The 13,740-nt window shown below is 39.3% G+C and overlaps 2 protein-coding genes across 6 annotated transcripts in view; one reads left to right on the top strand and one right to left on the bottom strand.

The window, feature by feature from the left end:
- The window catches only part of TfAP-2 (transcription factor AP-2), a 25,500-nt gene extending 15,503 nt beyond the window's left edge, over positions 1–9,997 (top strand). For 2 of the 5 annotated variants that reach the window (XM_017246013.3, XM_017246010.3), the window contains 7 exons: positions 6,535–6,759; positions 6,834–7,025; positions 8,096–8,303; positions 8,929–9,118; positions 9,182–9,446; positions 9,511–9,678; positions 9,740–9,997. In XM_017246013.3, coding sequence (XP_017101502.1) covers positions 6,535–6,759; positions 6,834–7,025; positions 8,096–8,303; positions 8,929–9,118; positions 9,182–9,446; positions 9,511–9,678; positions 9,740–9,850 — 1,359 coding nt within the window. In that variant the 3' untranslated portion in view covers positions 9,851–9,997. Of the gene's footprint in view, positions 1–5,624; positions 5,716–6,534; positions 6,760–6,833; positions 7,026–8,095; positions 8,304–8,928; positions 9,119–9,181; positions 9,447–9,510; positions 9,679–9,739 lie in introns of those variants that run through there. The other 3 variants (XM_017246011.3, XM_017246015.3, XM_017246014.3) reach the window with 3 other exon arrangements.
- S1P (membrane-bound transcription factor site-1 protease) lies at positions 9,945–13,740 on the bottom strand. Its single transcript, XM_070279735.1, has 6 exons — positions 13,501–13,740; positions 12,900–13,442; positions 11,980–12,832; positions 11,176–11,915; positions 10,560–11,121; positions 9,945–10,502 (listed from the first exon to the last, which is right to left on the bottom strand). The coding sequence occupies exons 1-6, from the start codon at positions 13,657–13,659 to the stop codon at positions 10,306–10,308; spliced, it is 3,054 nt and encodes a 1,017-aa protein (XP_070135836.1). The 5' UTR covers positions 13,660–13,740; the 3' UTR covers positions 9,945–10,305.

Raw genomic sequence — 13,740 nt, 5'->3', positions numbered from 1 at the left:
TGCGTTGCCAACGAGAAGAGGAGGAGGAGGTAGGTGGAGTAGATTGGGGAGGAGGGGAACTGCAGTTGGATTGCACGGAAAGCCAGCCCTTTGGAGGCAGATTGCAAACGGTCTCGGAGACGAACCACGATGAGCTGCGTCCAGTTGGGTCTACACAGACAGAAAAATATATATTCTTGCAGTCAGAATAAGATATTGGTAGATACTACTAAAAATACTATAATGATTTGTTTTATTACTATTTAAAAGTTGAAAAAAATGTTAGTTTCGTTTAAGTTTATCTCTGATTTAAATATATATCTTTTTTTAAGGGCCTTTATGTATTTATTTTTCTCGGCGTACTTGCATGGCCGCCCTGGCTCGTTCTTCTATTCGTCATTTGTGCACTAGAAGTGCAGACGAAGTCTTTCGATTTTAGCCAAGCAGACTCCGCATATACCCAGCAGGTTTAATACATTTATGAATGGGTTTTACTACTTCATTAAGAGCCCTACTCCTTGCTCCTTTTTGGCCCTACTCCTCTGTCTTGGGGAGTCCTCGCATTCGTATTCGCATTCGCATTCGGATTGGGATTGGGATTCGGATTCAGAATGGGATTGGAGCGCGTGCGCAGGCGCAGAGGAGTTCACGGAGTTCCTGGTGTACCCTGGGATCGTAATAAGCAAAAATCGATTATCGTCCGCTGAACATTTCCATTGTTGTTATGAATATTATACATATGCAGCGTTTGGAGCGAAGCTTCCTCTTAAATTCGTTTAATTTATAGCTCTTCCGACAGTTCCAACATGCAGCTCCCAATAAATGACAGGACCGGACGTCGAACGAATGTGTAATCTAATTGGAAACGAACCAATTTTAAAGCTCCGCCAACTTTCCGGCCAGTATGTAAATTTATTTTCAGCCTCTACTTCCTTAAAATCATCATTGCAGAGTCCAGAATATAGAGTAAAGAATGCTGGATTCTATATTTACTGGCAATATTATGACAATGCCCGCATGAACTTGGCTTTTATTCTATGGGCCTGGCCCCAAAAAGGGGGGTATTTATGCCACGTCCTCCCCCTGTGCTGCCCCAACACCATCATTCAACTTGACAGCGTAATTAAAAGTCTGGTCCATACGATGAAAGTGAGGAGTTTTATAAAATGTTAGGGACTACTTGTTTTATATGTCGTATTATAATTGGTGGCATTCAACTTCGGACCAGGTAGTCCCAAAATTGAAGAAAAAAAAAACTGGAAAGCATGTTCTTTTCTTGGTCTCGGGACTGGGAGGGCGCATCTTCGGTTTGGAGGAATGATTTGGAGCAGCAATTTCAGTAATAGCTGCTCCCGATCGGGACCACAATCGAGGGCAATTCGCGACTCCTGTGGATCCCTGTGTACTGGCTACCGTATAAGTATTCAAAATCATTACGTCACCGCGAAGGAATTCGGACGTGATTGCTTTTATGGAAGCCACGTGCTAATTTAATTATTATTTGCAAATACTTTCGAAGTGAGCGGTTTCATCCATTCTTTTGCCGCTTTTTTCTTAGGTTTTTGAGGCCGGATCTGTTACACGGTGGTTTGGCCTTTAATCAGATAGTTTATGGCTTTTTTAAGGAGTTGTTAGCCTCATAATTATTTATGTAAGTACCAAAGCAGACGGTTTCAACACTACTCCAAAAGGTACCTATCAGAGTATAGTTAACTTTCATATGTACATCATTCAATCTTTACAAAATAAAAAATGTAGATTTTTTAGATTCTAAAAACTTTGCTTAAGAATCGTATGATTGTTGGAAATATTTACTGCCTCATTCTGTATTTTTAAACAAAATAAAGTGAAAATCTAAACCATAAACTAGTCTTTTGGAAGAATACAAAATTTGTTAATTTTATTTATATCTTAAGCTTACGTTTTCCATCATTTTTTATGGAAAAACACTTTGTTTTTTCTGTGTGTACTGTGGTGAGTAATCACCTCTCAACACACCACCAACACCATTACATGCTCTTTACACACATGGCGCCATCTACCTCTTGTCTTTGATGAATCCATCGTTAGATGGCGCTAGCGATTGGGGGGAGTTTTCAAATAATTAATGTACACTTAGCTTTAATTCGTTTGATGCTTAAGTTGTAGTTTTTATTATTTATTTTTAAAATGTTTAATAAATTCTACATCTTTCATTTAATCAAAAAAAAGTATGGTAGAATTAAAAATTGTACTGTTTTAGCATTAAAAGTATAATCCCAAGTAGGTGACCTTTGAGCCTAAAAGCCTTTAAAATAAATTGCATACTTAAATTTATTATTCCCAAATAAGAAGCCATGGACTTACTCTATTTAAGTAATATTATTATCATAATTATGTGGGAAGTCGGGCTAGGGTAAACGGATAAAAAATAAATGTCCATTTAAATATAATAAATCCCTGATAAAACCATTAGAGTGGAATGGTGATGTTCAACGTAGCACCTGATCCTAAAAGTTGAAACTACCCAAAGCTGGTCCAATTTGAATTCCAAATAAATTAGATCAGCACGTGCACATATTGAGGAACTCGATTGGGCCAAAAGATGCACACGCCAGAAACCGGAGAAGAAGTCCAATTCAAGACTGATGTGGTGCTGGGGGAGAATCGGCTAAAATCACATTGAAGCATGTATTGTAATAGGCCGGCTTGAAAAGTGAACCCTGATTTTGGAGTCAAAACTCTTTTAATGGCAATTGATCATTCGCAAGTGGATAACATTTCATTAGAATACCGAGTGAAGTGCGCATTTTATATACAAAATATATCGTATGTGTATTGTGCGTACATACGAGTATTTTCGGTGGGTTCGATGGGTCTATGGTGCTGCGGTGGTTCTGCGGTTCTGCGATGGTGCTCAGTACTGGGGTTCTATGGTGCTTTTTTATGTATGACCGTCGCTTGGAACACACTTGAGGTGAAACTATTTCGACCTGCTCAACAGCTTCCAACTGTCTACCTGTGCCTACAATAATACCAACAACAATAAGACAAAACCAGATAGTCTCCGAGTCCGAGGCGGCCAGAAAACCATTCGAACCTTTATAATTTATTTATCTTTATCTTGAATTACGCCATGGGAGTATTGACCACCAGAGTAAGTCCGAAATTTCAGCATATTCATGTCTGGCAATAACAAACAATGGAGTAAAATTCTGAATTTCATGTGATTGAAAACCAAGAGTTTCCAATCGCACAATTAATAATAGACAGCCAAAAAAAAATCAAAAAATCCAAGATCCAAGAACAAAATAAATAAATAAATAAAAAATAACAGCAAAACTCAAATTTTCGGGCAACGGGCGCTTACAGCTTCCAATCCAAATGATTGGCAAACTGGCAAAGGGTCAAAAGCATTACTCAAAAGCCACGCATACGAATAGAACCTGAGCTGGTCAAGAGTACACTCATAAAAATTATAAACTACATTTAAACAATAAGTAAAGATTTTATAAGAAAGGATTAAACTAAGTAGTCAATAAACATGCATTGCAGATTTTCATAAAATCCTTAGAAATCTAAACCAATTCCCCATTTCTCCGGGTGTACATATTGATGATTATCGAGTGACGGCAAGAGCCAAGAATAAGCCTCGAATAAGCCGCCACGGATGAGTCTTGGCAGCTACCTAATATTAAATCACATCCACCAACAAAATCAAAGTAAACAAACCAGTAGTAAATATTCAAAAAATATTCCAATAAATCTTTTATCTTTGCGAAACTTGGAAGAATTCGTCTCCCATTAGATACTGCACTAGACCCACCACAAATACCGTTTTAATTGATCAGAAAACCCAGAGTAATACCAAGATTTGACTTTGATTAGAGCCAACCACGAATTCTTAAGCGAGAAATGCGCTAAATCTTTTTTTGTGTTTTGTTTTTGGAGGGATAGGATATATGGAAAAAGAAAACCAACAAGAACCACCGGCCGTCGATAGTCGAATATTCACGCAAAACAAAAGAGAACCGGTTTACCTGTATTCTTAAATATTCTATTTGATGTTGGCAAATGACAAGATAATCCAAAGTAATCAATCAAAATTATTTTAATTTATTAAGCCACAATAAAGTCGTGCCCGATCCGCAATTGCCACGTTCTTTTGGGCCACAAAACCAAAGAACGCTCCCTAACCAAAGGTGAAGCCCAGCGATCAAGATTTCTGGGAGTTAGGTTTAACCATGTGTGCTTGTAATGTATATTCACCAAAATTAAACAAAGAATTTGTTGATTAATAATTTGATAGGAGTAGTTTAAAATACAAGTAAACATTTATCTTAACTTGGGATTTATTTGGTTTTGAAAAGTTGGTAAAGCTTGTCATGATTTATGAAAAGGATTGGAGGGTATATGTTTTTAGAGATGGTTTATTTGAATAATAATGTCATTATTAGGGCCTAATTATTGAAGATGAATTACCTTAAATAAACCACCAATCCTTTATATTAAGACATATGCCCCCTAAGAACCCTTTACTTTCTTAATCAAATGTCAAAATAAATTACCCGTCATTTCCAGAGCATCCTCCAGTAATTGCTTGTGAGTTATAAATAATTGTAATGGCATTTGAATGTTTGGGCTATACATACTATATTTATATGAATTAGTTGATTAAAGCGATGCGAATCGTGAAGAAATAGAGCGTATGAGCGCCTCATAGGCCGCCTTGTTTGGGCCACTTTGAAAAAGATTCCATATTTGGACGACAATGACTGCCCAGTAGCCGCGATCCGGATCCTAGCTTGCACAATCGAATAAACATGTTCGATTTGTGAAAACTCTCAACGTTTTGTGTCAAATTACTGTCATTCTTTTTCCGCAAATCCCGATACAATGCGGAATTAAGGCCGAGGCAGGTGGATGCGGTCCTCCCTTCTCATCCTGCTCCGGTTCCACCTCCACTCCATCTCCCCTGCCATTCATATTCATTCTAATCGAGTGAAATGTTTTCCGCAGTTAGTCTAAATTTAAGGAATCAATATTGGGTTAGCGTTATGGATATCTAATGTGCGGGTGGGTAAATGGAGGTGTTCTTATCGCGGGCATCTTCCATTGACACCGCATCCTGCCAATTCAAAAGGACGCGCGACTGGGCAGGATGCAAAATGGCTTGTGTGATACCATTGACTAAGCCAAGCTTCCGACCTCATTATCCTTTTGTGGTGTCCTGGCCGCACAAGCCCACACACTCGGTAACACACCCATTTAAATTTGTGTAAGTCGGTAATCATGTATTATACTTGCTTCGGTCCTTGGCCCATCGACCGACCTCTAACGGTAGCGACTGCGTAGCAAAGAGCCAGCTGAAAAGCCAACCTCAACCTCCGGCTCAAGCCCAGTCGACAGACCAAGAAACCCAAACCCAGACCAAAATCCAAACCCTCTTTTCTGCCTTTTTGGCACACTGACGAGAGACTAGTTCTCATTTCGCGTTCGTCGCTCGTCGACTGCTGATGCTGCTCTGCCGTCGGTTGCTAATAAAAAATCGCTCGCGGCACTTTTTTAATTCCCCCATCACGTGTCCACCATCTATATAATCTCTTGTGATATATCAACCAAAATTTTCAAAAAACTAAACTAAATACTTAAGAAAGTCCCACCTATAGTGCGTCCATTAAGTTACAGTGTAAAATTGACGAACATGATAACATGACTTTAGCCTATGTGGATATGCCAGCTGTAATTCAGGTTCAGGTATATAGTTCCAAAAAGCTGAGAATAAATCTCGAAATGATTAATTGTGCATAAAATTAAGTTGACCCCTGACTTGGATGCCACAAGTTAATATATGGATAAATGTCCAAAGAAGTGGCCGCTCAAAATGTGAAATCTCAAATGTGGAAAATTACTTTTCGAAGACTTTACAGTTCTTGAATTTTGAAATAAACTCAAATCATGGACATTATAACACCCAATTAATATTTTATTTAATCAAAAGAATGCTACTTGAACTTCTATAACTAAATCCGGTTTGAGGATCGATATGGTTTATGAAATTTATCGACAAGAAGCCATTGGAATATTAAAAGTTAACTTTTGAGCTCGTAAATTGAGCTTTTGAGCTACGAAACCGTAAATTTTATTTTAAAATCATAGAGTTCTTTAAACTTAAAGTTTATATCGTATATCTTAAAGTTTACTTAACAATTGGTGTGAACATAAAAATTTATCATTTAAAAGTTGACTATGAAAGTTAATCATGAAGGTTTCAAAATTTTTCAAAAAAGACACAGAGATCGTCAAAGAAACTTTAGCTTTAAAAAATATAGTAGAAATCTAATAAAAAAATTACTAAATGATAATGTGATTCACACATACATCTTGTTTAAAGAAATGTCTTAAACAAAATATACAAGATATACGTATTACAAGTTCCATCCATTTACCGGCGGGTTTTCTCTACAAACTTTTGCAACCCAAAATATCTTTCACAAAAAATTGTTTGAAAAATCAATTTAGAACCGGAAATGTTTCACGAAATGGGCTAATGTGCGTCTATGTGTTTTCCCCCAGGAACGGCTCAGTGGACATGGGAGTCTAGGGCTATCCGGCAGCAGTGCGGCGTACACAACGCATTCCGGCGGACACACGGGCCGGAGTGGTCCGGCCACCGGGCACAGTGGGCACAGCGGTGGATCGGCGGCCACCATGCACCACCAATCGCTGCAGTCCGACTTCCAGCCGCCGTATTTTCCGCCCCCCTTCCACCACTCCACACAGAGTCCCCCTCAGCAACAGGTAAGTCCTGTCCCCCAACCCAGCCCCCTTACAGGCTAGTGGGTTTCCCCCGATTACTGGCAACTGTTATTCAGATATCCGTACCCGGCTACTTGCAGAACCACGGTGCCCTGGAGTATTTGGGCACGGATCCTTATGGCCAGCCCCTGTCCTCGCTGCACCACGCTCCTCTGCACCACTACAACCAGCTGGCGGGCCTGAGGTCAACGCAGGATCAACTGGGGATACACAGGACTCACAGGGAGGCGGAATTGCAGGGACATGTCGTAAGTACAAAAAAAAAATTAATATATTTTGATATTTTCTAATATTATTTTTTTTTGTATTCCTAACTCATAAATAGTTTTTCTTATAAAAACTTATAACTTAGTAAAAACTTTAATCAGTCATATATATTGTAAGATTTTTCTAACTAACTAAATTATTTCATTTATTTAATTTCTTCATGTGTAAACCAATTGAGAGTGAAATTATTACAAATACTAACTAGAAGATACTTTGAGCTACGAACTCAATCTTTTATCCGTTTAAGAATTTGCGTCTTCTTTCGCATTATTTTGGCATATTTTCCTAAATTCTTGGCTTCCGGAGGCCTTGCTGGAAAATGCTGCCGGGGTGGAAAGGTTTCCCCTTATTCTGTGAAAGTTGTCGAAGTTATTTTTGAACGAATTCCATTCGAGTGCATTAAAAAAAACAACGTTTACGAAAAATGTTAAAAATGCTCTTCAGATTTCACGAGAACATCTTGCCAAGAAAACGATGAAATTCCTAGCTCTGCCTTAGCTCGCCGAAGGGAGTCTGTTTGCCTCATCCATACAGACTTACAGCCTTACATTCACATCCTTATTCACAGCCACATCCACATCCACATCTACATCCTCATCCACATCCACATCCACATCCACATCCACATCTACAACCCGGCTTTATCCTAAGGCGCTGCAGTAAAAACGCAACGTTAATGTTAGGAAAAGGCGTATCCTCTGGTGCGCATCTGTCCGCCAAAGGGCGAAAACACTCACACAGATACTCTGGCCGAAGCTCGCCTGTGCTTGTGTGTAAGTGTGTGGCAGCCGGTCTTCATACACACACACACATGTATTTTGGTGGCAAGGAGCTGGGATTGGCTATGGTTATGCGGCAACTTCAACCCCTTGGCAAAACCGAACCGCTGATGTATTAATAATCTCACAATTATTGGCATCATTTTTACAATACACGCAGCCATAACACTTAACTACTGAAATATTCTTTTTATTTGAAGTATCTTAAGTTATCTTAAAACTTTAATAAATCCAATTTTCCTATTATTTTATTAATAATCTTTAATCTACAGACACAACTGTCCCATGGATTTCCGTATACGGATAGGAGAAGCGATTACGGTAGTGCAATATCGGCAGGAGCTGCCCATGGCACCAGACTGGGACACGAGCACGAGTCCTTGGCCTTGCATCAAGCCCTTCAAAATGCTGTCGACGATGTTCAAGCTCCTGCCCTAGACGACAATGTGGCTTTCATGTCGGATTTGCCGCTAATAAAAAGTAAGCTACATAATATATTCATTTAAAACTATGCAGGATCTCCATATATGTATGATTGTGCTTGAAAAACAACCCTTTGATGAATGCCCGCCATATCCTTATTTAAATATGGAAACAATTATTGAAAGTTTGAAGGGTCAGTGTAGAGCTATGGGACATATGTTCATATTTTGAGAGAAAGATAGTTTAAAACTCATAGAAACTATGATTTTCCTAATCATAATTTGAAGTACTATTCAACTAGTTTTTGTGTTAAAGGGGGTTGATTCATATAGTTTACATTCTCTTACAATGAATATTAGTTTTTGGAAACTTGTAAGTTGGATTCCAAATCATGTTGCGAAAAAGGCGGAACTACCAACACGCCCTAATACATAATATTGTTTGGATGGAGCAACCCCCGATTCATTATGAAACTGAATCTTGCCCTTCTAATTGGCAGGATTCGAGTAAAACGATCCTCACGTCCTGCATTCACACTTGGCCCTGCCATAACAATAACAACAATGCCAATAATAATATATTTTTCATGTCGCCTAACAATGTCTAGTGTTTATTTTACACACCAATGGAGTGTGCAATTTTAATGTGTTGGTTTTTTTCCCCTCCGATTTTTTTTCGAAAGGCATGAAGAGCGGTAAAGAAGCCGGGAACATTGGATCGGGTTCGCCCAGCGAGGTGTTCTGTGCAGTTCCTGGTCGCCTTAGTCTCCTCTCGAGCACCTCGAAATACAAGGTCACCATTGCCGAAGTGCAGCGCCGCCTGTCGCCCCCCGAGTGTCTGAACGCCTCCCTCCTGGGCGGAGTACTCCGAAGGTAGGTGTTCCTCAAACCCTCATTCCTGAGAGAAAACCAAACAAACTTTTCATCACCCTGCAGGGCCAAAAGCAAGAATGGCGGACGCCTGCTGAGGGAGAAGCTGGAGAAGATTGGCTTGAATCTGCCGGCTGGTAGACGAAAAGCTGCCAATGTTACGCTTCTAACATCCTTGGTGGAGGGGGAGGCCACTCACTTGGCCAAGGACTTTCACTTTGTGTGCGAAACCGAATTTCCGGCCAGGCAGCTGGCGGAGTACATTGTGCGCCATCAAACGGAGCCCCAGGACTCGTACCGCCGGAAAGAACTCATCCTTCATTCCCAGCAGGTAAGTTTTCTTAAATCTTTTACCTTTTTAACTTATAATTAAATTTGGAAACTTTTTATTTCAGATTACAAAAGAATTAATGCAGATCTTAAGTCAGGATCGGACGACCCACTTCGGGACGAGATCACAGCACCTGCTGGAACCCTCGATGCAGCGCCACCTGACACACTTCTCTTTGATAACCCACGGATTCGGATCACCCGCCATTATGGCTGTTCTGCATGCTTTCCAGGTGAGTTAACCATAGATTCCACTACCAACCACATAGTTTCAATAATAAACTTTCGTTATAGACATTTTTGAATGAATCATTAAACTACTTGGAAAAGCTATATCCCTCCAATGGTGGCGGGATGGTGTCGTCATCGTTGGACAAAAGCAAAATTGACAACGAAAAAAAATGATAGGCTATGTTGTATATTGCCACAGATAAAAAGCAAGCCGTAGCTTAAGGTTAACTTTCCATACACTAGGTACGACATCGATAAAGTAATAAAATTCCTGTAAATTAATTTATTTAGTTAAGTGTAAATTATTGGACATTTTGTATATCTATAACTGTAATTTGAATGTAAAAAAAAATTCAAATATATTAAATACGTATAATTTATTTAACTTAGAAAAATACATCGACTTTTTGTCAAAAGCACAAAGCTTTTTACAACTAATTCAAAAAAAAAATAAAAATAAAAACAAAAATAAAACAAAAAACTCTTTACAAATACAATTATTTGTATGTAGAAACGATTGAAATGCTCTCATTTTTAATTTTTTAAGTAACTTACAATTTAAAGATTTTAAAATTATACAAATGAATAAAATGTGTTTTTAAAACTAAAATGATCAAAAAGTATGTTTATTAAAATCGCACCCACCGTCGCCTCATATACAACATCAATAAAGTTAAAATAATCGTACAGCTATAACATATCATAAGAATAATTGAGTTCATCAAGTATTCTACATCGTCAGAGTCCTTAAAATATTCGTCAATATTGGATAACTTAACGATCTCCTCGTTCAATAACTTTTCTATCACTGTGTCCTCTGGAAACTCTGAAATAAAAGAATGTTTTGTTTAAGCCACTTTATAGACGATTAATGTCAACACACCATTTTTTTCCTGAGGCACCATCTCTCCAATAGGAACCTCCCACTCAATGTTTTCATCTTTCTCCTGTGTCGTGGCTGTTAGCCAGTCAATTTTTTCACAATTTTCATTTTTAGGAACAGTATGGATGCTATTACTTGATATTCTAAGAGGTAGGGGACTCGCCTTTACTTTTTTGAACTCCTCAATGCGATTTAGGTTCTGTAATAGACTGGATTTGTGTGAGTTGATGGCAAAGTCCAGAAATGTAATCAAAAGCCAGTAGCAAGCCTTTTCGAGATGCGTTGCATCCAGGCAGTTGGAGTCGCCATATACTGCGATTCGCCCTTCATTATTTCGAGAATTGACTATTTTTGCGTAGCTTATGCTGTGTTCTTTTTTTCTGAGGAGTAGAACCCTTTTTTTGAAGGTAGAGTAGTCAGTGGAAACGGTGTTGGCTAAGTTGTTCTCGGGATTGTCGATAATCTCTTCGTTGCTTTCGATGCTGTTTTCCTTTGTTTGAAATAATCCAAAAATAGGCAAGTCTTTTTTAGATTCTTTGTTCGGTGTTTTAGAGTTTATAATCTAAAAAATAAAATTATTTTAGGAAAAGAGTTTTTTTATAGACATAAACCTTACCGAAAGCCCTTGGTCATTTAATTTGGTTCCTACCAGAATGTCGCCGGGATTCGATGGAAATTTAACTAAGGTGGCTCCGCTGGCATAATACATTGAATGGTCACCGAGCTTAAAGTGCCCCTCACCCACGAAATCACCGAAACCAATGCCGAAAGGTTTCAGTAAATCATTCAAGGCAGGAATGTTGGCGCCTCCTGTATCCGGTGTCCACCACTGTCTGGTGTTCTCGTCGAAGAATTTGATCTTTTTCATCACCGTTGTATTGTACCAATCGGCAAATACAACCACGCCCAAGCCCTTCTTGTAAACGTTGTCCTTTAGAGCCGCGATTTCTGCATCTTCGAACTCCCTTTCGGGATCCACTATCAGTAATGCCCCATAGTCTGAGGCATTGAAGCAAGTGAATGGTTCCCGCAAGACATCAATATAATAGCCGATGTTTCGTAAGTGAGTATACATATCCTTGAAGTTTGTGTGAATGTGATCTGCATTCCAGTCAAGCGGATCGGATTTAACTTTAAGATCATCCCGTGGAATATACCGGGGTGGATACCGTAGGCTGTGGTACTGGTCCCATAAAATTCTTTTGTTTCTGGGTGGTTTGGGTGTCACTTTAACACTTATTGGGAAAATAACTTCAGTGACCAGTGTTTCATTAGGAGTAACTTTCAAACTTTCCACAAGCAATGCGATGCTTCCTTTGCAGACTCCTTCAAAGTTTTCGCCCTCCTTGTTGACAGCTGATACGATCATAGGGTCGAAATAATTAAAATATGAATAAAGTTTTTAAGATAAATCACTCACCTATATATACCGCCATCCAACCAGTCCAAGGCCAAAGGGTAGGCGAATATTGAGTCGATATTTGAAGAAACTGGCCATGTTGACCTAAGTCTGGAATCCATTTCGGGGTGCCTACAACCTGACTGGTAACAGCGATACCATTTAGTATCGTTACGTTTGCAATCACCACGGAGCTACCGTGATACAATGGCTGGGAACTATACGGCCACATATAGTTAAGGGTGAAGTCAAGAAATGGTGGTATCAGGGTTATAGTTGGTTTGTATGTGAGAAGTAGTTGCATGCTCTTTAACAGGTTTAGCTTTCCGGCTCCTTGCTCATACATATTGTAGTTCGGTAGCATTTCGGCTCCATCGATAAGAACCTGTTTCAGGGATGCTGGGTTAATTAGGTCCATCTTGTGCAGTGCACCGCTTAAGAGAAGAGCAGATGCACCGGCCACAACAGGTGAAGAAACGGACGTGCCTGAGAGCCGCCTGCAACCTTTTCTAACATCACTACCTTCCACCTGACTACCGTAGGTTACAATATCAAGCCCCATTCTTCCATATCCCATCGGCAGTTCCCATGTGGTCATTCCCCTGGAACTGAATTTCGCTATTTTATCGTTAAACTGTATACCACCCACTCCGATAACATCGCTCTGGTCGCCAGGATTATTCAGAGTTCCGTAAAGGGGGCCATCGTTTCCCGCTGACGAAATCATAATAACATTATTAGCAGACAGTTCAAGAACCTTTTCAACGAACGGAGCATCCATAAAATCTGGACCTCCAATACTCAGATTGAGGATATTCATTTTCTTGTATATTGCATAGTTGAAGGCATCCAGGAACCAAGATGTGTACGAAACCTGATGAAAATAAACATTTTAATTAGTAAGCTCACTTAGTTTGTGTTCTGCGCCGTTGAATTCTTACCTGAGAGTTAGTAAAGACTTTAAATATATATAGATCTGCATCGGGAGCAAAGCCAAGGCATTCCTTGGAGGAGGCAATGACTCCTGCAACGAAGGTGCCATGGCTAACACGGTCATCCAGAGATTTTTCGTTTGTCCAGTTAGTCCGTTCCTTGACATTGCGAAAGTGTGGATGATTCTTGGTCAAGCCCGTATCAAATATAGCTACTTTAACACCCTTGCCAGTAATACCGAGTTTCCAAAGGACATTGGCATGTAGAGCTGAACAAACATTTCGCGATCGATCATTGTTGGGGTTTCTATTCCTAATAACGCCTTTGGGTGAGCGGTTTGCAAAACTGGGTACTGTGGTGTTTTGGTTATAGGCCAAGAGCCTCCTTACACTTCTCTGAGGGGATACGGTTTTTACCAAAGGATGCGATTTGATCGTTGAAATTATAGTATCTTTTGGTGTTTCGTTTTCCTCCAAAATCCTCAAGATATCAAAATCACTTGGAAGTTGCCAGATAGGGTTCTGGCGTGGAACAATCTCCCAGTTAGTTATCTAAGAGGAATTTTAAAATTATAATAAAGATTAAAAATCGTTATAATAAAATACATACGTTTGAACTTGTGAGTTTTGTCCTTAAAAAGGACTCTCTGACGGATGCAAAATACTTTGAATAGAAATGAACAATAAAGTCATCGGGAACTATCTCCGTTTCAAAGGCACCAAGTCCGGCAATTGCTAATGTGGATAAAAGAATGATAAGCACATTCATTTAAGTATATAAGTTATTAAATTCAACGAGAAAACTCAACAGGCTTTGTTGTTCAAGCAACATAAGTAAACAAGTATCAGC

The sequence above is a fragment of the Drosophila bipectinata genome, chromosome 3L, assembly GCF_030179905.1.
Source record: "Drosophila bipectinata strain 14024-0381.07 chromosome 3L, DbipHiC1v2, whole genome shotgun sequence".
NCBI lineage: Eukaryota > Metazoa > Arthropoda > Insecta > Diptera > Drosophilidae > Drosophila > Drosophila bipectinata.
This window is presented reverse-complemented; position numbering and strand designations above follow the sequence as displayed.